Source organism: Protomyctophum bolini (genome assembly GCF_963924005.1).
Source record: "Protomyctophum bolini genome assembly, chromosome: 24".
Classification (NCBI taxonomy): Eukaryota; Metazoa; Chordata; class Actinopteri; order Myctophiformes; family Myctophidae; genus Protomyctophum; species Protomyctophum bolini.
Window position 1 is genome coordinate 29,443,281 of NC_137885.1, and position 24,988 is coordinate 29,468,268.

Sequence of the window (24,988 nt, forward strand, 5' to 3'; positions counted from 1 at the left end):
ATGGCGCTATAGGAACAGGTGTATGCTGACCAGCGTGAAGGAATAGATGCAATTAAATGAAACCTTGACAAATTATTAATTACAATTTGCGTTGAGTTAGTTTTAACTTAATTAATTTGGCATAGGCTAAATTCTGCACATATTGAGCAAATGACCAGGGGAAATGTTGGAATTGATTTATCCGTTCTCTGTGTATAGGGACAAAAAGTCCATCTGTATAGTTTCATAATCTGCTACACATTTTGCACCACTCTCACAAAATAAATTAGATTATTAGGCCGTGAACCGCCAAAATAATATTGATAATGATTAGTGATGCACCGAATATTCGGCCGCAGAAAATATTCGGCAGAAAATGGCTAAAAATGCATTTTCGGCCTATTCGGTTTCGGCCCGAATAGGCAGAAATATATCACCGAATAGTGTATGCAATTAATGCATTCAAAAGAGCTGAATAAATGTTTTATGGACCCATAATACTGATTGTTATTTAAGTTAAGTTTTGCCATAACCATTTATTTTGCCATAAATCAGGTAGCTTTAAGGTACAGCCATGACAGCAATGGTACGAAAAAAGATATATAATATTAATCATATTCGGATATTCGGTATTGGGTTTTCGGCCAACTGTTTCCTATATTCGGTATTCGGTTTCGGCCAAGAATTTCCCTTTCGGTGCATCCCTAATCAATACCATATCAAACAATAATGTTACTAATAATGACATTAAATGACATAATAACATTAAATGTTTTGCCATAACCATTTAATTAATGATACATTTTTTTGGGAGCGTTTTACTCACTGCTGGCTGTCACGAATACCAAAAAGAAAAGAAAGAAAGGTCATTAAAAATGTGACATATTATTATTGCTTATAGCAGCTTTAATATAGGACCACAATGGAAACTATAGTTCCCAGGAACCTTTGTGTGTTATCCTGTTGGTTTTAGAGAGGGTGAGAGTCCGTTTAGAGTCGGTCCTGCCCGGGGCACCTAACCGGTCCGTTTAGAGGTGGTTCTGCCAGGGCACCTGAACCGGGCCGTTTAGAGGTGGTTCTGCCCAGGGCACCTAACCGGTCCGTTTAGAGGTGGTTCTGCCCAGGGCACCTAACCGGTCCGTTTAGAGGTGGCTCTGCCCAGGGCACCTAACCGGTCCGTTTAGAGGTGGTTCTGCCCAGGGCACCTAACCGGTCCGTTTAGCCCATTCTGACCGGGAACCCATTTCTGTGTCAGCATCATGTTATGCTTTAGCTATTGAAAAATAGCAGATCTACAAGCTCATAGCGCGCCACCGAGTGGCGCGCTACGAGCTTGTAGGTCTGCTATTTTTTGAAAAATCGAAGAACGACTGACATTTTTTAGAATCTGATCTCAGGTCAGAATGGGTTAATCAGACCAGTGTGTGTCCAGTGGAAACCTCGTATGAATCTGATCTCAGGTCAGAATGGGTTAATAATCAGACCAGTGTGTGTCCAGTGGAAACCTCGTATGAATCTGATCTCAGGTCAGAATGGGTTAATCAGACCAGTGTGTGTCCAGTGGAAACCTCGTATGAATCTGATCTCAGGTCAGAATGGGTTAGAGGTGGTCCTGCCAGGGCACCTGACCGGCGGAGGACACAAAGTACTGCGTGAAGCGCTCCCTGACGGCCATGGCCTCTCTGCTGGCGTTGTTGCTGCCCAGACGGTGGCTGTTCTGCATTCCCGCTGAGGTTTCCGGCGTAATGTCCGGCGGCACGTCGTCGACATCGTTGTCCCACTGCAGGAAGTTGTGGAGCATGACGGTGGCTCTGACCACGCTCTCTGCTAGCGGCGGCGAGATGCCGTGCACCCTCCTGTTGACGTGCACAGGGTGGTGGTTGGCACAATTATTACATCATCATCGTCAAAATTATCGCAATTATTTGAGAAAATCGCATTTTTTGTTGTCGTTGTCATAATTGTCATAATCGTTTCTATGTTGAAGGAGCAGATCTACAAGCTTACCTTTTATTTTATTTTTTATTTAACAAGCTTACCTTTTTTTTAACCCATTTTGACCTGAGATCAGATTCTAAAAATGTCTTCTACATCCTGACAGGTTTCTGAAAAAGCTTCTGTTTCTATGTCAGTCGTTCTTCGATAAAAATAAAAAAAATAGCAGACCTACAAGCTCGGATCTGCTATTTTTCAATAGCTAGAGCATAACATACTGCTAACACCAAAAGGGGTTCCAGCCCAAAATGGCTTAAAGTATAACATTGATAAAAATGGCAATAATGTCATATCTGCCCTGTGCACTTTGTCATATCTGCCCTGTGCACTTTGTCATATCTGGCCCTGTGCACTTTGTCATATCTGCCCTGTGCACTTTGTCATTACGAAGCCTGAAAGGCAAACAGAAATGTGATTTCTATTCATAAGGTTCCAATTGTGTGACATCACCATCATACCAGGAAGTTATGCGGGACCGCCTACTGAGTGGCAAAAAACTACTTTCTGGCCTTACATCCAAACAGAAAAGTCCTATAATCTGATTGCATTAAAATGACGCTAAACTCACTTTGCCACCCGGTGCATACCCTCTATCTATTTAACTCATTCTGACCTGAGATCAGATTCTAAAAATGTTCTTCTACATCCTGACAGTTTCCTGAAAAAGCCTATGTTTCTATGTCAGTCGTTCTTCGATTTTTTCAAAATTATCAGACCTACAAGCTCGTAGCGCGCCACTCGGTGGCGCGCTACGAGCTTGTAGATCTGATATTTTTCAATAGCTAAAGCATAACTTAATGCTAACACCAAAAGGGGTTCCCGCCACCAAAATGGGTTTAATCGCTATATAATCTCAACTATTCGCGTGCCAGTGAACCCCAGCCCCACCTGTACAGCTGCCAGCGCGACGCCAGCATGCCGAAGGCGCCTTCCACCGTCCTCCGGGCGTGAGCGAGGCGCCCGTTGAACACCTTCCTCTCCCCGACGGCGTTCCCCCCGCCCGGGTAGGGCCGGAGGAGGTTCCTCTTCAGCGGGAAGGCCTCGTCGGCGATGAACACGTGGGGCACTAGGGCGCCCAGCCCGGGGCGCTCGGCGTCTCCGGGGAGCGCCGCGTCTCCGGGGAGGTCCAGCGCGTCGTGGTGCAGGGCGTGTCCGAAGGGCGAGGAGGTCAGCGTGCCGGTACCGCCGCCGTGGCCGCCGTCGGGCCTCTCGTAGGCGCCCACCTCCACCACCCTGAAGCGGTACCTGCAGCGGGGGCGTGGAAGAAGTGGGTTTTTTTTTACGTTTAAAGGTAGAGTAAGTGATTTCACTCAAAAAACCTTAGGTTTCGTTTTTGGCTGTGGGACCTATAAGCCTTCGTCCAATCAGGATAGAGAGTCAAAAACGAAACCTAAGGTTTTTTGACCCCCAGGGGTTAACTGGGGACAGGGAGGAACTCCTTATATGGTCAGCACACTCTATAGTAGGGAGGATTATCACAACAAAACAAAAAAATAAGTGATATTTGAATTAAGTGAAATCACTTACTCTACCTTGAACCCATTTTGACCTGAGATCAGATTCTATAAATGTCTTCTAAATCCTGACAGTTTTCTGAAAAAGCAATGTTTCTATGTCAGTGGTTCTTCGATTTTTCAAAAATAGCTAAAGCATAACATAATGCTTGCTAACACCAAAAGTGTTGCTCTCAAAGCACTGTGACCTTGTAGATCAGCTATTTTCAAAATATATGTAGGGCTGAAGTTTGTTTCGTAATAATAATCAAAATCTACAAAGTAACTATATTGTAGACTAGTAGAGTAAAAGTACAACATTTGAGAGAGAATATTTGTTATTTTGATCAACGCTGGCCTGTAATCTCTCCTAATGGTACCAAGCAACATCAATACAGCATGGAATTGTGGACAAAATCTCATCCAACAACAGCAAAATATTCTTTCGTTTTGGGTCTGAGAGGCTAAATGTCATCAAATGGTGGTTCCGTCATCGTGCCTCAAATGCAGAATAAATAATGGACCTTGATGTTGTGAAAGGGGTTGAAAACCAACTGATTTACACCACTGACCTGGCATCCACCACGGCCAGGAGGAAGACGGAGAAGGTGGTGGTGTTGTTGAGACGCATCGAGGAGGAGGAGCCGCTGGGCTCAGGCAGGGCCTCCACGACCAGATGTTTCTTGTCGACGGCGCCGACGCAATTGGGGAAGTCCAGGGCGACCCGGAAGTCCCGCGCGATCTCCCCCCACTGGGCCCGGCCCGGCGTGGGCATGAACTCCGGCAGCAGGACGTCCCAGACGGCGCGGCAGACGCTGCGCACGACGCGCGCCACGGTGCCGTGCCCCACGCGGAAGATAAGGGCTACGGAGCGGAAGGAGTCCCCGGTTGCCAGATACCTTAAAAAGAAGGAAAACCCACCTGGCCATAAGATTCAAAGGTTTCTAGATTTATGTTTACTACAAGCCAAAAGGGCTATAGCCTTTATCGTGGAAAAAGATAGGCAAACCCAGTATTGCTCAGTGGTTTAGGGAACTATCATTGTGTCTTCCTCTGGAAAGAATCACTTATACTTTGAAGAATAAACAGAAGATGTTTGATAAGACATGGGGACGGTTTATCCAATATGTTACGGTTAATGATTTATCTTATTTAATGTTGGAAACTGAAAGTGTCTAATTGTATTCTCTGCAGCTGTTTGGTCTTGTGGCCATAAGGACTTTATTATACTGTATTTATGTACTGTATGTTTTTGTTTTGTTTTTTGTTTGTTTTTCATTTTAAGTAATTGTATTGTCTGTATTATGTATTGTTTTGTTGTATTGTCCGTTTGTCAAAAAAAAAGAAAAATGCAATAAATATATTGTTAAAAAAAGATAATAAGAAGAAAAGAAGAGACACCTATATGAAACGAAAACACTAATAAAACATTCAAAGCATAAAAACCCATTTAGACCTGATTTAAAAACATAAACTTTGAAAGAATATACTGTATATTCAAAGATTTGTGCCACATTTTCATAGCGCGCCACTATAGATCTACTATTTTTCAATAGCTAAATTATAACATAATGTTTAAAACACCAAAAGGGGTTCCCGCCCCAAAATGGCATAAATAGCATATTACGGTCCTTCACTGCCTAACGCACGGATACAATAATGCTTTTAAAATTATGTACGTATAATACAATGTATTTAACATTTTCAGTACTTTTACGTCTACTCCACTACATCCCAGAGGCAAGTATTGTACGTTTTACTGCACTACAATTACTTGACAGCTTCAAGTTTACTCTAGTTACTTTGAAGATTTGGATTATTAAGAGTATAAGACAACACATACATTAATGTACATTAATGACTGTACATTAATGACTACAGTCACAGACTTAACAGTACTTCTATATTGTGGTAATGGTACTTAACCAGTAAGACGCGCAAACGCGGGAAGCGAACGCAGCTGAGACCCTGCAGATCATGTCTGTCTGTCTGTCTGTCTGTCTGTGTGTCTGTCCCGCTGTTACTGTATATGTGAACCTGGCCCCTTTTGTGCCCATATATGGAGCTGAGTGGACCTGGCCCCTTTTGTGCCCATATATGGAGCTGAGTGATTGCTGATGCAACACACTCCATATTTGGATAGCGGGACAGACAGACACACAGACACACAGACACACAGACAGACATGATCTGCTAGGTCTCATAGTAAGTGCTCACTGCGTTCGCAATTACTTACGTTGTGTGTGTGTGTGTGTGTGTGTGTGTGTGTGTGTGTGTGTGTGTGTGTGTGTGTGCGTGCGTCTCTTTTACCACAGACAGATGCAGAGCCTCACGTGGGCGCTGATGGGTTCTGCCGTGGGCTCCTTCAGCGTCTCCGGTGCCACTCGCCTCAGCAGGTCTTCGAACTGGACCTTGTTCAGCCTGAAGTAGGCTTTGAAACGAGCCTGCATCGATGGATTGAACACTTTATTAACAGTTTGAACTTTGCAGAACAAAAGCACAGGAAAGTCGTAGTAAGTTAGTAGTACGTTCAATACAATGTCTGCTAAGACTAGTGGTTCCCAAAGTGGGGTCCGGGGAACCCCCAGGGGTCCTTGAGGGAGTTCCAGGGGGTCCCCAGCTAAAAGGATAGTTTGGGACTGAAGTTAGACTAAAAATAGTTTGGGACCCTTATGGGTCTGTAACTCTGAGACTGTACAAATGGAACCCCAGAGATAGAAATGCCATTAAACGGGCGTCTGCAGATTAATATTATGCATGTCAAACTGGGGGGTCCTTGAAATTAAACGGGTTGAGAATCACTGTGGGAGCCGTAACGATCTTCTCCGGCATGTCATTTCAAATGGGGCTAATTAGTGTCAATTTGGGGGTCCTTGACATGAAAAGGTTTGGGAACCACTGTGCCTTTTTTTTTTAAATATGCTAAGAGGATTTTAACTCAAGAAAGTTTCCATTGGGGTCCTTCTAGGCTGGCCCAGCCAGCGTGATTTCTCGTCTAGAGGGGCCGGAGCTGGCATCCCTACATTTAAAGGAGAATTCCATGCGAGAATGCTTTCTTACCTTTCTTTGTAGTCATTACGTCCCCACCAAAGAGGTCCAGGTGTTATTTTGTGCAAAAACTCCTTATTGGCTATTTTTCCTACCACAAGCCCTCAATGAATTGCATTGCATTGAATGGAAATTGAATGGGGCTATGGGGTGTTATGCTAGTTTGCTTATTTCCATCGAAAGAAGTAGTAAAGTGTGCCGCTTGGGATATTATTTACATTATGAAGAGAGGATATATACAAAGAAATTATAATTTTGAGCGATGGAAATAAGCGAATTAGCACAACACCCCATAGCCCCATTCAATTCAATGCAATTCACGTAGGGCTTATGGTAGGGGAAATAGCCAATAAGGAGCTTTTGCAAAAAAAATAACACCTGGACCTCTTTGGTGGAGACGTAACAACTACAAAGAAAGGTAAGAAAGCCTTTTAGTATGGAATTCTCCTTTAACTATAAATTAAATATACAGCAGTACTACAGTAACTAACTACAGTAACTGTAGTAGCCTACTGTACCTGGTCCAGATGCAGCTCCTTCACCAGGTCATGGTAGGAGCCGTACTGCCGTTGGCCGCGCATGGCCTCCTCCTCCTCCTCGGCCTCCAACATGGCCACCAAGATGAGGATCCTTCTCCTCCGGGCCAGCCTGGGACACCACGGCCTGGCGGCCATTTTATTATCTACTTTTGGCAAAAACAAAAAAACATGTGTGAACTGAAGTGGGTGAGCGTACAGTAGACAGTTGTGCTGCCTGCTACACACACACACACACACACACACACACACACACACACACACACACACACACACACACACACAGTCATGTGTTGGAGCGGCTATCACCGCTCAAAAACAATCGCTCAATACAACAAGGCAAACACACACGCACGCGCACACACACAGCTTTATCGGCATGAGAAAACCTATACGTTTACATTGTGTCACAAATTCACAATATAATAAAAACAGTTGAAAATAGGGATATACAGTTGCATGTTGCAGTATATATATATACAGTTGCATGTTGTAAACAAAGCTGTGTCACAATACAGCTTTCTTTTAAACAAGTAGCAGCAATTCTTTTGCAGTCACTTTGGGTCAAATAAATAGCAGCATTTAAATAGTATACAAAAAAAACTGTATTTTAATAGTATATTAAAACAAATTAAGATGTGTGTCCAAGTAGCAGCTCTGTTTACATGTACAGTAGGTCTATAGCCTCTATTTAATTGGTACATGCAGTATAGTCTCCTTAGGGTGGTAACGTGGTTGTATTCCATTGGCTTTGATTGATTGATTGATTGATTGAAGACAGTATTTAACAGTTTCTGTGGACGACACACTGATATAAAGCATTACACTTGTTCACAACATGGGTCCACCCTTTTCAATTCATCAGAACATTTAGAGACGTACAAATATACAATCCTATATTTATAAAAGTATATACGTATATACAAATCTTGCTGCTGTTCTTCATAAAAAATATGTTTGTTTGTTTGTTTGTTTGATTGATTGATTGATTGAAATATGTATTAACAGTTTGCAGATTTACAGTACATTTCAAGCACAACTCAATACAAAGACTGTTAACTGTGAATGGACGACCCAATAAACAAGCATTACACTTGTTTACAAGAGGGTCCACCTTGTTCAATTCATCAAGACATTTATAGACGTACACAAATAGACACTTATATTATATACTGTAGCCAAAGAACAGAGCAGGAATTCATCATAAAGGAGGTAAAACAGCACAAACCTACTATAGTACCACCAACCAACGCATCTGTTGTTTTTGGCGAGCCGTTTGCACGAGATTGTGGAATAGTTGCCTGTCTGTCTGTCTGTCTGTCTGTCTGTCTGTCTGTCTGTCTGTCTGTCTGTCTGTCTGTCTGTCTGTCTGTCTGTCTGTCTGTCTGTCTGTCTGTCTGTCTGTCTGTCTGTCTGTCTGTCTGTCTGTCTGTCTGTCTGTCTGTCTGTCTGTCTACTATATACGCGCGCGAGACTCACTCACTACTACTACAGTATGGTCGCCTAGGAGAAAAATGTTGTTTACTTCCGGGTTGTTCCAGGCAAAAACAAGCGAGGCCACGCCCATGTGTGTGCGTGTGTGTGCGTGTGCGTGTGTGTGTGTGTGCGTGTGTGTGTGTGTGTGTGTGTGTGTGTGTGTGTGTGTGTGTGTGTGTGTGTGTGTGTGTGTGTGTGTGCGCTCACGCTTGTGTGCGTGTGTGTGTGGAATAGAGGCAGGCACACACACAGACAGAAAGAGGATTATCAGCACACACACACACACCACGATGGCAGGAGAGACGGACGAGGATATACCTGGTAAACAACATGTTCACATTGTCACAGTGTTTAATTAATTGGTGTTTTAATTATTGCGTTTTGATTCGAACGGTCCAAGTATTACACAGGACTGGCTAGAATGGTAGCCTCGCCTTTAGCTTGGTTGCTACTAGCAACAGTTCAGTCAAATGTATGTTTTTTAAACCCACCAGTGTGTCACTGTGTGTGGCACTGGCACATGATCGCCTCCTAATCCTATCAACCTTTTGTAGTATTTACTGTGTCTGTGTAGCTGGCAGACACGACTTGTAATAATAAAGATTTACTATACTTGCTTTGCTGACAACATGGAATGCATACATTCCCATTGCCAATGCAGTGGAGGAAAAAAAAGGCAAAAGTCTTTCATGTTCAGTTGAAAAAAAAAAAGTTAACTTAATTTAATCTGATCTTCAAAACCATCTGGCTGGGGCAATGTACGTGTACATTATATTTATGTTGTCATATATCATATGTGACTAGATTAGGTTTGGAGACTAGATTAGTTTTGGAGACTAGATTAGGTTTGGAGACTAGATTAGGTTTGGATCAAGACTACCTGCCTTTTTCCTGCATGCCCACCATGATACCATTAATACGCCTAATTTATTCTACAGTAACGTTTCTGGTCTTTCCTGCACTGTTCCATTTGGTGTTTACCACAATTAGCCATTACTGAGAATAAGTTATTAAATACATTTACAATCTCATCGTGTAAATATTTTATTGAAACACTAAATGTATTACTTCATTACTTCAATACTTCATGTATTTTATTTTAGTTGCTGTGTGGCGTATACAGTACTCAGACTTGTCTAACTACTGACTTATGCAGGGGATATGACTCGTATTATGAGCATACGCTTGCTATGGTCTAGTTACATTGGTTCTCAAATTGCGGTCTGGGGATTGGACCCCCAGGGTAGGGGACCCCCAAGGGAGCGGACCCCCCAGGGTAGGGGAGTCAGGGGACCCCCCCAGGGTACAATGAAAACATTTGAGCACCACTGGTTTAGTACTAGTTAGTTGTTAATTTGATGTGATTCCATGTGTGGTGGCCGTAGTCTGAAAACCCACCTTTTCAGACTCCACCATGGCCCATAGCACTTACCCTAACCCCCTTGGATAGCATTTCTGTAGATTTAGATAGCATTTGATACAGACTTATAGCATGTTATGTATAGACAGCACTATAATTGCATTGTATGTAGTCATAGCACGTCATAGTACAGATGTATAGCATAGTATAGTATATATTGTGTAGTTTATATGTATAGTTTCATTATATAGATATTCCACTGTTACGTTCTTAGCTTAGCATGTTTCATGATAAATGCTTTTTATGTGATGTATTCCCATGCATTTTTGTTCTTGCTTAATGTAAATCGCTCTGGATTAAGAGCGTCTGCTAAATGCCTAAATTGTAAACTGTGGTGTTTTCCTTTCAGAATCGGGTGCCGTCTTCACATTTGGAAAGAGCAAATTTGCTGACAACATCCCCAGTAAATTCTGGCTGAAAAATGACGTACCCCTCAAGATCGCATGCGGGGATGAGCACACAGCATTATTAACAGGTACGGGTTAGGGTTATTCAATGTGCATTTTCTGTTGACAAACAAAGCCTCAAAGGCAAATGTTCTAATATTCAATGCCTAAAAGTGAAAACATGATTAAATCGTTAACCGCAAATCGTCGAATAAAAAAGTTGTGATCGTGAAGCCCTAGCAATGCATTCAATGTATTTAATTGTTTTTTCTGTTGCTAGCATACAGTACCTTTTGTCATGGCTAAATTACCGCCCGTTTATCTTTGCTGTATAGATCACTTTTACAGTACTTCCTACTGTACTTTTACTGTACTTTTACAGTACTTCCTACTGTACTTGCAACTGCTACCAAAAAGGACAACAAAGTAAACTGTGACTCTTGTTCTTCTGATCTTATTTGCACAGAAAACGGGAAGCTCTTCATGTTTGGCAGTAACAACTGGGGCCAGCTCGGTCTGGGATCCAAAACCAGCGTCAATAAACCCACTTGTGTGAAAGGTAAAGGTTTGGTCCTGAAATAGCTCCTATTTCCACTAACCCATTCTGAACGGGAACCCATTTCGGTGTCGGCATCATGTTATGCTTTAGCTATTGAAAAATAGCAGATCTACAAGCTCATAGCGCGCCACCGAGTGGCGCGCTATGAGCTTGTATAGGTCTGCTATTTTTGAAAAATCGAAGATCGACTGACATTTTGAGAATCTGATCTCAGGTCAGAATGGCTTTAATAATCAGACCAGTGTGTGTCCAGTGGAAACCTCGTATGGATCTGATCTCAGGTCAGAATGGACTAATCCACTTTTGAAGTAAAAGAAAGACAGAGGGGCAGCCCGGCCGTTTGCCACCAACAGATGCTTTCCTGCAGTTGAGAGGCTCGTTAAGAGGGATTTCCTAGAAAACATGGTCCTCCGTTTACATTAGAGAACGTTGCAGTGTTCCTCTCAGGCTCTTGACCTGCTGTCAGGTTTCACAAAATCAAACACAATAATATGAATGGTTTTCTTTCTTTCTTTCTTTTTTTGAGTGCTCCTACAACCAGCAATGTCCGTGTCCGGCGCCTATGTGTCGTCCACCTATGCATGTGACGTTAATGAGCACGAGTATGACTATTAGTACCACCAGTAGAGGCGCCGTTTGCCAGAAACAGAGAGAGAGATAGTGCTGTTCGGTTGCCTGCTAATGAGAGAGAGAGGGGGGGAGGAGAGAGGGGAGAGGGGAGTTGCACCACTCAGTTCACACAGGTGTGATTCTTCTGAAAATGCATGCTTTTTTCCCTCTACAGCAGTGAATTGTGTTAGAAGATATGAATATGAATATGAATCAGTTGGGACACCTTTACCTTGTCCCCCAGGTGTCGATAATTATTGTTGTTAAAACCTCAATTAAATTAAATTCAATTCAAAGGGCTTTATTGGCATAAGAAAACATACGTTTACATTGCCAAAGCAAGAACATTGCCAAAGCATAAAGAACAATACAACAATACAGCAATACAATCAAAACAAAAGTTTGAAGGTCAGAATGTACCAAGATCACTCGATGCCGGTATAGTTGCAGGAATATACACAGTGATTAGTCTTGAGGGTGGTTGTGTTCCATTTGATATCCTTCTCCTATCACAGCAACTCACAAATCTTGCTGCTGCTGTTTGCACATTGTTGTACTTCGCCCAGCAGATATGGGAGTTTTTTGTCATTGGTCATGTTTTCAAAATCTCCGTGTGTGGTTGTAATCTGTGGGAAGTATGTGTCTCTGATGTCTTGGTACAGTGGACAGACAGTATGTGTCTCTGATGTCTTGGTACAGTGGACAGACAGTATGTGTCTCTGATGTCTTGGTACAGTGGACAGACGGTATGTGTCTCTGATGTCTTGGTACAGTGGACAGACAGTATGTGTCTCTGATGTCTTGGTACAGTGGACAGACAGTATGTGTCTCTGATGTCTTGGTACAGTGGACAGACAGTATGTGTCTCTGAGGTCTTGGTACAGTGGACAGACAGTATGTGTCTCTGATGTCTTGGTACAGTGGACAGACAGTATGTGTCTCTGATGTCTTGGTACATTGGACAGACAGTATGTGTCTCTGATGTCTTGGTACGATGGACAGACAGTATGTGTCACTGATGTCTTGGTACATTGGACAGACAGTATGTGTCTCTGATGTCTTGGTACAGTGGGGACAGACAGTATGTGTCTCTGATGTCTTGGTACAGTGGACAGACAGTATGTGTCTCTGATGTCTTGGTACAGTGGACAGACAGTATGTGTCTCTGATGTCTTGGTACAGTGGGGACAGACAGTATGTGTCTCTGATGTCTTGGTACGATGGACAGATGGTTAGGAAGTGTAGCTCGGTTTCCACTTCATTCTGTGTGCAGTGTGTGCATAGTCTGTCTGTCTGTCTGTCTGTCTTGGTGAAGCAGGGGGAAAAACTATGTTATACTTCGTAGTATTATGGTGTCGCACGACGGAAATGGCCACACTATAAGCTCACAACGTGTCACATCAGAACATTATTGCCTGTAATGAACGACATGCCCAAAACAGGAATGCCGGCGCTAAAGTTGTTAAAAGGGGTGTCCGATCGGGACAGGAGTATGCAGGATCTAATAGCAATTAAACACTATACTCTACTGAGTTCAGTTTAATTAAACACTATACTCTACTGAGTTCAGTTTAATTAAACACTACTCTACTGAATTCAGTTTAATTAAACACTATACTCTACTGAATTCAGTTTAATTAAACACTACTCTACTGAATTCAGTTTAATTAAACACTATACTCTACTGAGTTCAGTTTAATTAAACACTACTCTACTGAATTCAGTTTAATTAAACACTACTCTACTGAATTCAGTTTAATTAAACACTACTCTACTGAATTCAGTTTAATTAAACACTACTCTACTGAATTCAGTTTAATTAAACACTACTCTACTGAATTCAGTTTAATTAAACACTATACTCTACTGAATTCAGTTTAATTAAACACTACTCTACTGAATTCAGTTTAATTAAACACTATACTCTACTGAGTTCAGTTTAATTAAACACTACTCTACTGAATTCAGTTTAATTAAACACTACTCTACTGAATTCAGTTTAATTAAACACTACTCTACTGAGTTCAGTTTAATTAAACACTATACTCTACTGAATTCAGTTTAATTAAACACTACTCTACTGAATTCAGTTTAATTAAACACTATACTCTACTGAATTCAGTTTAATTAAACACTACTCTACTGAATTCAGTTTAATTAAACACTACTCTACTGAATTCAGTTTAATTAAACACTACTCTACTGAATTCAGTTTAATTAAACACTATACTCTACTGAATTCAGTTTAATTAAACACTACTCTACTGAATTCAGTTTAATTAAACACTACTCTACTGAATTCAGTTTAATTAAACACTACTCTACTGAATTCAGTTTAATTAAACACTACTCTACTGAATTCAGTTTAATTAAACACTACTCTACTGAATTCAGTTTAATTAAACACTATACTCTACTGAATTCAGTTTAATTAAACACTACTCTACTGAATTCAGTTTAATTAAACACTACTCTACTGAATTCAGTTTAATTAAACACTATACTCTACTGAATTCAGTTTAATTAAACACTACTCTACTGAATTCAGTTTAATTAAACACTATACTCTACTGAATTCAGTTTAATTAAACACTACTCTACTGAATTCAGTTTAATTAAACACTACTCTACTGAATTCAGTTTAATTAAACACTACTCTACTGAATTCAGTTTAATTAAACACTACTCTACTGAATTCAGTTTAATTAAACACTACTCTACTGAATTCAGTTTAATTAAACACTACTCTACTGAATTCAGTTTAATTAAACACTATACTCTACTGAATTCAGTTTAATTAAACACTACTCTACTGAATTCAGTTTAATTAAACACTACTCTACTGAATTCAGTTTAATTAAACACTATACTCTACTGAATTCAGTTTAATTAAACACTATACTCTACTGAATTCAGTTTAATTAAACACTACTCTACTGAATTCAGTTTAATTAAACACTACTCTACTGAATTCAGTTTAATTAAACACTACTCTACTGAATTCAGTTTAATTAAACACTACTCTACTGAATTCAGTTTAATTAAACACTACTCTACTGAATTCAGTTTAATTAAACACTACTCTACTGAATTCAGTTTAATTAAACACTACTCTACTGAATTCAGTTTAATTAAACACTACTCTACTGAGTTCAGTTTAATTAAACACTACTCTACTGAATTCAGTTTAATTAAACACTACTCTACTGAATTCAGTTTAATTAAACACTATACTCTACTGAATTCAGTTTAATTAAACACTACTCTACTGAATTCAGTTTAATTAAACACTACTCTACTGAATTCAGTTTAATTAAACACTACTCTACTGAGTTCAGTTTAATTAAACACTACTCTACTGAGTTCAGTTTAATTAAACACTACTCTACTGAGTTCAGTTTAATTAAACACTACTCTACTGAGTTCAGTTTAATTAAACACTATACTCTACTGAATTCAGTTTAATTAAACACTACTCTACTGAATTCAGTTTAATTAAACACTACTCTACTGAATTCAGTTTAATTAAACACTACTCTACTGAGTTCAGTTTAATTAAACACTACTCTACTGAATTCAGTTTAATTAAACACTACTCTACTGAATTCAGTTTAATTAAACACTACTCTACTGAATTCAGTTTAATTAAACACTACTCTACTGAATTCAGTTTAATTAAACACTACTCTACTGAATTCAGTTTAATTAAACACTACTCTACTGAATTCAGTTTAATTAAACACTACTCTACTGAATTCAGTTTAATTAAACACTACTCTACTGAATTCAGTTTAATTAAACACTACTCTACTGAATTCAGTTTAATTAAACACTACTCTACTGAATTCAGTTTAATTAAACACTACTCTACTGAATTCAGTTTAATTAAACACTACTCTACTGAATTCAGTTTTTGGCAGAATGGGTTAGGCAGGATGCTTCTTTAGCTTTGAAACGTGTCGCCACGGCTGCATGTATATAGTGTATATAGTGTATATAGTGTACGGACCCCCATTTAATGGCATTTCTATCTCTGGGACCCCCGATTTATATTGTGTAAAATCAATGCTAATTTAACTCTGAGAGTGCAACGGGCCGGTTTGGTTCCATTTGGTTGCAGACCCATAAGGGTCCATTTATAGTCCCAAACTATCATTGATCTGGGGACCCCCTGGAATTCCCTCAAGCATCCCTAGGGGTCCCCGGACCCCTGCTTTGATGATACCGCATTGGCCTCTGTCTCTGAGTGAAGGTCGATATGGAAGTCATTTGGGCTGTACTGTACCATTATAGGTTGGAATATGATCAAGCTCCTTATTGGTTACTACAGTAATCTCAATCTGTACGGTCCATAATTAATTAATTAATTAATCTTAATCTAGAGACGGAGGAACTCCCAAGACTTTGGGCGGAAGAAGCTATACTGCTGTCCTCCTGACATTTATTATGATACTGTATTACTCGACCACACCGAAAATGAGTTTAATAAATTACTCAGTGTCATTTCCAGAATATACTCTACCTACAGTTCATGGTACGGTATCAGCTCAGCACTGTACTAATCCACCAACCACATAATAATAAAGACATACCATATTATGCCAGTATAAGTGAGCCTTGCCAAGGTCTGTTTCTGTAGCACGCTGCGTGAGGCAGCTTGAGGTACACATAAACATGTAGACATAGACATGAGGCTAGTATGTCACGTTACGTACAGACCCTTGTGTTGTAAACTCTAATTGGACCCTTGTCTGGCAGACTGGTAGTGTGTGCAGGCTGGGTGGTGTGTGGTTCTGACAGACAGGTAGTGTGTGCAGGCTGGGTGGTGTGTGTGGTTCTGACAGACAGGTAGTGTGTGCAGGCTGGGTGGTGTGTGGTTCTGACAGACAGGTAGTGTGTGCAGGCTGGGTGGTGTGTGGTTCTGAGTCGACAGACTGGTAGTGTGTGCAGGCTGGGTGGTGTGTGGTTCTGACAGACAGGTATTGTGTGCAGGCTGGGTGGTGTGTGGTTCTGACAGACAGGTAGTGTGTGCCGGCTGGGTGGTGTGTGACGATCCAGTTGAATTATTCCTTTGGTACGGCGACTGCGGCGGCGGGCCCGGGAGAACAAATAACGTGACACAAGACAGTATCACGCTAAAGGTTCACAAAGTTTAAAACACACACAGGAACATATATAGAGCTGGATCCCAATCACGTGACATCACCACTCGAGACATAACAACCGCTAACTGCAGCAAGGCTGACCTCGCTGTCTGAGATGTCTCCGTAGATAACTATAAAGTATGCTACAGTTCAGGCAGTACACAATACATATAAAGTACACACTGTGTGTACTCGCGTACAAGTACACAGCCATGGGCGATCAGATTATAACACCTTGGACATTGTCACATGAGGCTAGTATGTCGCAGGGATTATGCCAGTGAGGATTATTGCAATTATGCAGTGAATTACATTTTCCGATTTTAATGGCAATTAAAAAGCGTTTGTCATTTTATGCTGCTGTCATTCCTCATTCTTCCCTCACTGAAGATAACAAACTGGTATTCTTTTAAAACTTTATTTCGACAGCTTTGAAGTCTGAGAAAGTGCGGCTCGTGTCCTGCGGAAGGAACCACTCAATTATCTACACAGGTTGGTATTGGAAATCAGATAATAATAATGTACATAATACACATACATTAAATCAGATGTACATAATATAATACATATTATAATGTAATACATATATAATATAATACATACATAATATAATACATATAATACACATACGGTATTTTTTATAATTCTTAGAAACGGGACACAGAAATTACAATTTCCTGTATTTTTAGATGAGAAATTTGTCTTGGGCAAAAGTGCATTAGTACATACATCAACGCTTTTTAAAACAGACAGACAATACACACAAGACAATACACAGTAGCAACAAAGTACAAGTCACAAGAGTATCACAAGAGAAGTGCAAATTGCAATAAGAGAAGGTATAATATTAAAAAAGTGCTAGAGTATTCACAGTTTATAGTATCACAATCACAAAGTGCAATGAATAACTGATGAAGGTCAAGAAGTCCCTTCCCCACTAAGAACTATGAACTATGTGGCGGTTGTTTAGTAGAACAGTTGAAGTGGGAAAAAAAGAAAGTTTGAAGCGGTTGCTCTTGCAACGACACGCTCTGTAGCGTCCACCAGAGGGCAACAGCTCATACTCTGAAGATAATATATGTGAAGGATCAGACAACACTCTATTAGACAGACTGAGTGTGTGTGTGTGTGTGTGTGTGTGTGTGTGTGTGTGTGTGTGTGTGTGTGTGTGTGTGTGTGTGTGTGTGTGTGTGTGTGTGTGTGTGTGTGTGTGTGTGTGTGTGTGTGTGTGTGTGTGTGTGTGTGTGTGTGTGTGTGTGTGTGTGTGTGTGTGTAGCTCAGGGGAACCTCTACACCACGGGGGGGAACAATGAGGGCCAGCTGGGCCTGGGCGACTGCGACGAGAGGACGTCCTTCCAGTTGGTTGACTTCTTCGGCAAGCGCGGACCAATCAAAATGCTCGCTGCGGGTTCGAACACGTCTGCTGCTCTCACTGGTAAGACTCAGTCATGTGACCAATGATCAGTGGTGTGTGTCGTCCCCCAAAAGGGGTTCCCTCCCAAAATGGGTTAATGTGCAACATTGCTTTCTCACTCAACAGTAAACAAACCAACATGCAGCACAATAGTGTATACAGGGTATATCTGCACATTTCTACATCATTTTAATACCAAATTGGCCGAATTCTCAAATATTACGCAAGAAAGAGGCAAACACTGCGAAGATAGCCAATCTACAAGCTCACAACTCCTCGCACTGCGAGGTGTTGTGCGTTGTGAGATTTTCACCTACAAGTGCTTGTCAGGGGGGTCCCCAGTTATAAAAATATGATTGTTTTGGGGGGGGGGGGGGGTTTGGGAACCCTTGAGTGATTGTTTCACTGGTAATTCATGGCCGGATCTGAATATAAATGATCGATAACAAAACAGATTCTGCAAATATAGTTAAAAAACGAAAATTATCATTGCTTGTGTTACACTGTTGTTTGGTGACCTATTGATATTTTCTTGCGCCAGTGAACTTGCGTCTGATAGGCTGACATAACGATTTACAGCACAGCTAGCAACATGAACCGAGGTTCTATAACATGTTAATGTATAGTTCAAAGTATTTTTTTTTTTTCACTTAATTTTTATTGAAGGAAGAACAGACAGACAAAAACTCAACTAACAAGACAATACGGGAAAGAAAAAGAAAAAAGACAGAAAGTAAAAGAAAAAAGGCTGCATTTTTCATATTACAATAAACATTCAATGAAATTCTATTGCAATATCGCTAGGCTGAGAGAAGAGATTCCACTTTTCCCATTTTTTATAGAATTTATCCTCTTGTAGTCTAAGTATGAATGTTAGTTTTTCCATAGAATACAGTTCCTCAATAATGTCCATCCATTGATCTTTCGTTGGTGGGTCCTGTTGGTACCAGCGTCGTGTGATTGCTTTTTTACTTGATGCTAAGAGTATCTTGATTAAATACTTATCATGTGTTAGAAACTCTTCAGGAATATTTCCCAACAGTAGAAAAGAAACAAGTTCAAAGTATTTTAACATTTCCTTTAGACGTATTAAATCAATTTGACCTCTGCTCTGTCTTGAAGAGAGTGGCAAGCTGTTCATGTGGGGAGACAACGCAGAGGGACAGATCGGTCTGGGTAAAGAGACCAACGCCATCGCCCCACGGGAGGTGAACGTGGGCCAGCCGGTGGCCTGGGTGTCGTGTGGGTACTACCACTCTGCCTTCGTCACAGGTGAGTAGAGGGTAGGCTGGGTGTCGTGTGTGGGTACTACCACTCTGCCTTCGTCACAGGTGAGTAGAGGGTAACCTGTGTGTCATGTGGGTACTACCACTCTGCCTTCGTCACAGGTGAGTAGAGGGTAACCTGTGTGTCGTGTGGGTACTACCACTCTGCCTTCGTCACAGGTGAGTAGAGGGTAACCTGTGTGTCATGTGGGTACTACCACTCTGCCTTCGTCACAGGTGAGTAGAGGGTAACCTGTGTGTCGTGTGGGTACTACCACTCTGCCTTCGTCACAGGTGAGTAGAGGGTAACCTGTGTGTCATGTGGGTACTACCACTCTGCCTTCGTCACAGGTGAGTAGAGGGTAGCCTGGGTGTCGTGTGGGTATATATTATATATATATATATATCATTTTCCTGTGTTTTTGCCCTGTTTCCTCAACACTTTGCTCTTATTCCCTGTGTTTTTGCCCTGTTTCCTCAACACTTTGCTCATATTCCCTGTGTTTTTGCCCTGTTTCCTCAACACTTTGCTCATATTCCTGTGTTTTTGCCCTGTTTCCTCAACACTTTGCTCATATTCCTGTGTTTTTGCCCTGTTTCCTCAACACTTTGCTCTTATTCCCTGTGTTTTTGCCAGCCGACGGGGATCTGTACACATTCGGGGAACGTGACAGCGGTAAACTGGGCCTGGACAATGACCAGCTGGCGGACCATCGGAGACCCCAGCTGGTGAGGACCATCGCGGAGAGAGTCAAACAGGTGGCGTGCGGCGGCGGGCACACTGTGGCACTCACAGGTGCGTGTTGCCCGTTCATAAGTGTACAGGTTCCTGAGCTTAGTCCAGTTACCCTGGGTAAACATAGTACCTTTCCTTTCCTTAGTCCAGTTACCCTGGGTAAACATGGTACCTTTCCTTTCCTTAGTCCAGTTACCCTGGGTAAACATAGTACCTTTCCTTTCCTTAGTCCAGTTACCCTGGGTAAACATAGTACCTTTCCTTTCCTTAGTCCAGTTACCCTGGGTAAACATAGTACCTTTCCTTCCTTAGTCCAGTTACCCTGGGTAAACATGGTACCTTTCCTTTCCTTAGTCCAGTTACCCTGGGTAAACATAGTACCTTTCCTTTCCTTAGTCCAGTTACCCTGGGTAAACATGGTACCTTTCCTTTCCTTAGTCCAGTTACCCTGGGTAAACATAGTACCTTTCCTTTCCTTAGTCCAGTTACCCTGGGTAAACATAGTACCTTTCCTTTCCTTAGTCCAGTTACCCTGGGTAAACATGGTACCTTTCCTTTCCTTAGTCCAGTTACCCTGGGTAAACATAGTACCTTTCCTTTCCTTAGTCCAGTTACCCTGGGTAAACATAGTACCTTTCCTTTCCTTTAGTCCAGTTACCCTGGGTAAACATAGTACCTTTCCTTTCCTTAGTCCAGTTACCCTGGGTAAACATAGTACCTTTCCTTTCCTTAGTCCAGTTACCCTGGGTAAACATAGTACCTTTCCTTTCCTTAGTCCAGTTAACCTGGGTAAACATGGTACCTTTCCTTTCCTTTGTTGCCTAATGACCTCTCCCCCAGCGACCATCAGGTCTCCCCCTTTCCCCACAGACTGTATGTAATGACAAACCGTTGGACCTGTTCTCTGTTGTTTCAGATGACGACATGTACACGTTCGGCCTGGGTCAGTTCGGCCAGCTGGGCCACGGGACGTTCATCTTTGAGTCGCAGGTTCCCCGCGCAGTGGAGCACTTCAGGAGGAGCAGAGTGTGTCACGTAGACTGTGGGGAAAACCACACCGCAGTCATCACAGGTAATGACCTACCACACCGCAGTCATCACAGGTAATGACCTACCACACCGCAGTCATCACAGGTAATAACCTAGCACACCGCAGTCATCACAGGTAATGACCTACCACACCGCAGTCATCACAGGTAATAACCTACCACACCGCAGTCATCACAGGTAATGACCTACCACACCGCAGTCATCACAGGTAATGACCTACCACACCGCAGTCATCACAGGTAATGACCTACCACACCGCAGTCATCACAGGTAATGACCTACCACACCGCAGTCATCACAGGTAATAACCTACCACACTGCAGTCATCACAGGTAATGACCTACCACACTGCAGTCATCACAGGTAATAACCTACCACACCGCAGTCATCACAGGTAATAACCTACCACACTGCAGTCATCACAGGTAATAACCTACCACACTGGACGCTGTGGGTGCTGGCGGTGTGTTTCCTCCTCCGCGTCATCAGTGCCCATACCCGAAGGCGGGGTTGGCGAAAGGGCCTTTCTGTGTGGAGTTTGCATGTTCTCCCCGTGTCCCCTAGGGTAGGTACCCTCACAAAAACATGCAGTAATCCTGGTCACTAAACTGCCTCCCCCTGGCCAGCCGGGGCGCCTGATGGAGGGGAAAGGAACTGGTTGGAATAACGTGTTCCTTCCAGGCGCTACGTCCAACCAGGGAAACTCCCCCCTGTCAGGTGTAAAGGAGCAACTTGGACACTCAGGCATGAAGGGAGCATGAGTTCAAGTCCGTTGCTCTCCCCTCCACCAACCTAGTCCCCCATATATGGGGACCAGGTTGGTGGAGGGTGTGTAGAGCCCAGGATCACATTAGATGATTGACACAGGGGTGAAAAAATGGGTTACAAAATCGTGGGATAAAAAAAATAATATATATATAAAAATAAAATAAAAAACCAACGTACTGTATAGACTCTCCTGGTCAATACACTGCATACATATACAGTATAGGCCCAGCTACTGTACAGTAAGATGGCATGGTTGCATGCATTGGGCGTCTCGTCCCAGGCGTGACTGACGATGCGTCGTTTGTTACCGTGGGTTCCAGACGGCGGGCTGCTGTATACGTTTGGAGACGGGCGGCACGGCAAGCTGGGCCTCGGAGAGGAGAACTTCACCAACCAGTTCAAACCCACCGTCTGTCCACGCTTCCTCAAGTACAACGTCCAGTCGGTGGGTGTCCACATACTTTTTTTAATCGTCCTATTTATTCATGCCATTCCATTGAAACGTACAGTAGATGCCATTTCTAGAACAAGTATAGCCCCCCCCCCCCCCCCCTCTTTCGCTATAAAGGTCATTACACACTGGCAAATTGGCGACGCGATATATTCGTTTCGTTTTCGCATTTAAAAAAACAAACAACTGAAGTCCATGCAAGCTTCCACATCAGTGGCGAATGTGCGAAAATGCGACCGTTTTCGCTCTTTATTTGTTCGCTCTGGTGGTGTCATTTTTTGGAGAGATTCGCAGGCGAACTGCAACATGCAATATTACGCATTTTCAGATCGCTTATTCGCATCGCGTCGCTAATTCGCCCAGTGTGTAATGACCGTAAGCCCTGACCTTCACCCACAGTAGACACTTCTACTTGGACACTTTCCCAGCCAGGCTCATTCATTCCAATGTAAATATCATGGGTTTTTACATTAAATACTGGTTCATTTTTGGAACCAGACCTTCAGAATCTCTTCCAAATCCGTCAACAAGGCCTGCCATATGCCCTGGAAAAATATTAAAACAATGTTTTATATATTATAGGAAAACTATTGATGGAGAGGTTTGTCCATATTATGCTTAGCTGTGATTGGACCACAGCTGTTTTGGGGAGGGGCTTAGCTATAGGTCAATTCGACCATTATCTTTAGAAGTGCCATCTATAGAGCACCGAAGTCCTGACGTAACTCGCTCATCCCGACGATTCCCCTGGTTCGCGGAAGTAATTTCTCTATGGAGAATAACATGGGGTGATCTTAATATCGTCTACTATAAGCGTTGTGGTCCAAAAATAAACAAGCTGTCTCTGCGTTATTGTTAGGGAGGTGTCTCTGTATCGTTTGCAACAGTCAGTCACTCATAAATATATGATACAGTCTGCTTCTAGCGAAAATCTAACTAATTCCGCAGCAGTAACATTAGCATTTTCTCTCAGTCAGTTGATTCTTCATATCCATATGAGTGAAGCGGCCGGGGTGACATGTTTATTTTTCAAACACAGTTGTTATATGAGGCGATCTAAAATCGCCTCAATGGGGATTTCAATGCAACTAAACAAATACATGAACCTGGGGACTGACGCGCTCTACTGAAAGTGACGTCAGACTTCGGTGCTCTATACGTTCTGAGCTGCATTCGATTTGATTGAGTTGTGTATGGTCCACACAAGGGCAGAAAGATGAAAATATTCATGGTGGTGTTTGACTTGAAAAGTCTGACTTGAATTCACTGGATGTGAATGTTCTGATGAAGGCCCATATAACCGGAACGCACAAGCGGTCCTTTTTTCATGTGTTCCATTAAACAAATGGAAATATGAGTACCGGTACTTTGTCCGGCATTTATTTAAATATACTATGAAATAAACACAAATGCCCTCATGTTTTAAATGATTTGTTTCCGTTTATTCTTAGATGGTTTTTAGTGGTGTGATGGTTCTTCTTTTTTATGTAATACATTCTGCATTTGCATTATGTTATTTTCACAAATGTAGAGCATTCTACGTTGTAGTGCATTATAAATAAAACCCATTATGATTATTATTCTTATTCTTCTCATGGCAGGTGATGTGTGGCGGCTGTCACATGGTGGTGTAGAGTACATTATGATTATTATTATTATTCTCAGGTGATGTGTGGCGGCTGTCACATGGTGGTGTAGAGTACATTATGATTATTATTATTATTCTCAGGTGATGTGTGGCGGCTGTCACATGGTGGTGTAGAGTACATTATGATTATTATTATTATTCTCAGGTGATGTGTGGCGGCTGTCACATGGTGGTGTAGAGTACATTATGATTCTTCTTATTATTATTATTCTCAGGTGATGTGTGGCGGCTGTCACATGGTGGTGCTGGCGCAGCCGCGGGACGAGGCGAGCGGAGAGCTGACGTTGGAGGAGGACGACTGCGTGGCCAATTACTACATGGAGAGGCAGGAGCTTCTGGGGGACGCGGCCGCCACCTCCACCCTGGAACGGGGCCTCTCGGCCAGGGTCCGCCGCAGGGAGAGGGTGGGTCACTTTATACCTGTTGTTTAGCTTCACCTCCACCCTGGAGAGGGGCCTCTCGGCCACCACCTCCACCCTGGAACGGGGCCTCTCGGCCACCACCTCCACCCTGGAACGGGGCCTCTCGGCCAGGGTCCGCCGCAGGGAGAGTGTGGGTCACTTTACCTGTTGTTTAGCTTCACCTCCACCCTGGAACGGGGCCTCTCGGCCAGGGTCCGCCGCAGGGAGAGGGTGGGTCACTTTACCTGTTGTTTAGCTTCACCTCCACCCTGGAACGGGGCCTCTCGGCCAGGGTCCGCCGCAGGGAGAGGGTGGGTCACTTTACCTGCTGTTTAGCTTCACCTCCACCCTGGAACGGGGCCTCTCGGCCAGGGTGCGCCGCAGGGAGAGGGTGGGTCACTTTATACCTGCTGTTTTTGGCAGCACATTTTGACAGTCTCTTGAACGGGTTTCATTTAGTTTTAGTCATATTTTATAGTCACCCGGGCTGGAATGTTTTAGTGTTAGTCTAGGATTTCAGTCGACTAAATATCATAAGTTTTTAGTCGGCTAATTTGGACTGAATCTACAGGTGATTTAGTCGACAAAAAATTATTTTGGCAGGCGTTTC

General features: G+C 42.4%; 2 protein-coding genes across 5 annotated transcripts in view; one reads left to right on the forward strand and one right to left on the reverse strand.

Moving 5' to 3' along the window:
• Positions 1–1,425: 1,425 nt before the first annotated feature.
• Positions 1,426–8,353, reverse strand: LOC308311567 (uncharacterized protein). 4 transcript variants are annotated; one of them, XM_080758301.1, is made up of 7 exons: positions 8,284–8,347; positions 7,034–7,200; positions 5,778–5,911; positions 4,040–4,366; positions 2,863–3,219; positions 1,548–1,835; positions 1,426–1,484 (listed from the first exon to the last, which is right to left on the reverse strand). In XM_080758301.1, the coding sequence occupies exons 2-6, from the start codon at positions 7,187–7,189 to the stop codon at positions 1,580–1,582; spliced, it is 1,230 nt and encodes a 409-aa protein (XP_080614427.1). In that variant the 5' UTR covers positions 7,190–7,200; positions 8,284–8,347; the 3' UTR covers positions 1,426–1,484; positions 1,548–1,579. The 4 variants fall into 4 exon arrangements, with proteins under 4 accessions (XP_080614427.1, XP_080614428.1, XP_080614426.1 ...); XM_080758302.1 differs by lacking the exon at positions 1,426–1,484 and having other exon boundaries at positions 1,518–1,835; positions 7,034–7,102; positions 7,133–7,197; positions 8,284–8,335; XM_080758300.1 differs by lacking the exon at positions 1,426–1,484 and having other exon boundaries at positions 1,518–1,835; positions 7,034–7,197; positions 8,284–8,353.
• Positions 8,354–8,766: 413 nt separating this feature from the next.
• Positions 8,767–24,988, forward strand: part of rpgrb (retinitis pigmentosa GTPase regulator b) — a 38,331-nt gene continuing 22,109 nt past the window's right edge. The window contains exons 1-10 of the mRNA XM_080758632.1: positions 8,767–8,848; positions 10,297–10,422; positions 10,800–10,892; positions 17,075–17,137; positions 17,922–18,080; positions 19,182–19,331; positions 19,962–20,120; positions 20,977–21,132; positions 22,199–22,323; positions 24,193–24,381. Coding sequence (XP_080614758.1) covers positions 8,818–8,848; positions 10,297–10,422; positions 10,800–10,892; positions 17,075–17,137; positions 17,922–18,080; positions 19,182–19,331; positions 19,962–20,120; positions 20,977–21,132; positions 22,199–22,323; positions 24,193–24,381 — 1,251 coding nt within the window. The 5' untranslated portion in view covers positions 8,767–8,817. The remainder of the gene's footprint in view (positions 8,849–10,296; positions 10,423–10,799; positions 10,893–17,074; positions 17,138–17,921; positions 18,081–19,181; positions 19,332–19,961; positions 20,121–20,976; positions 21,133–22,198; positions 22,324–24,192; positions 24,382–24,988) is intronic.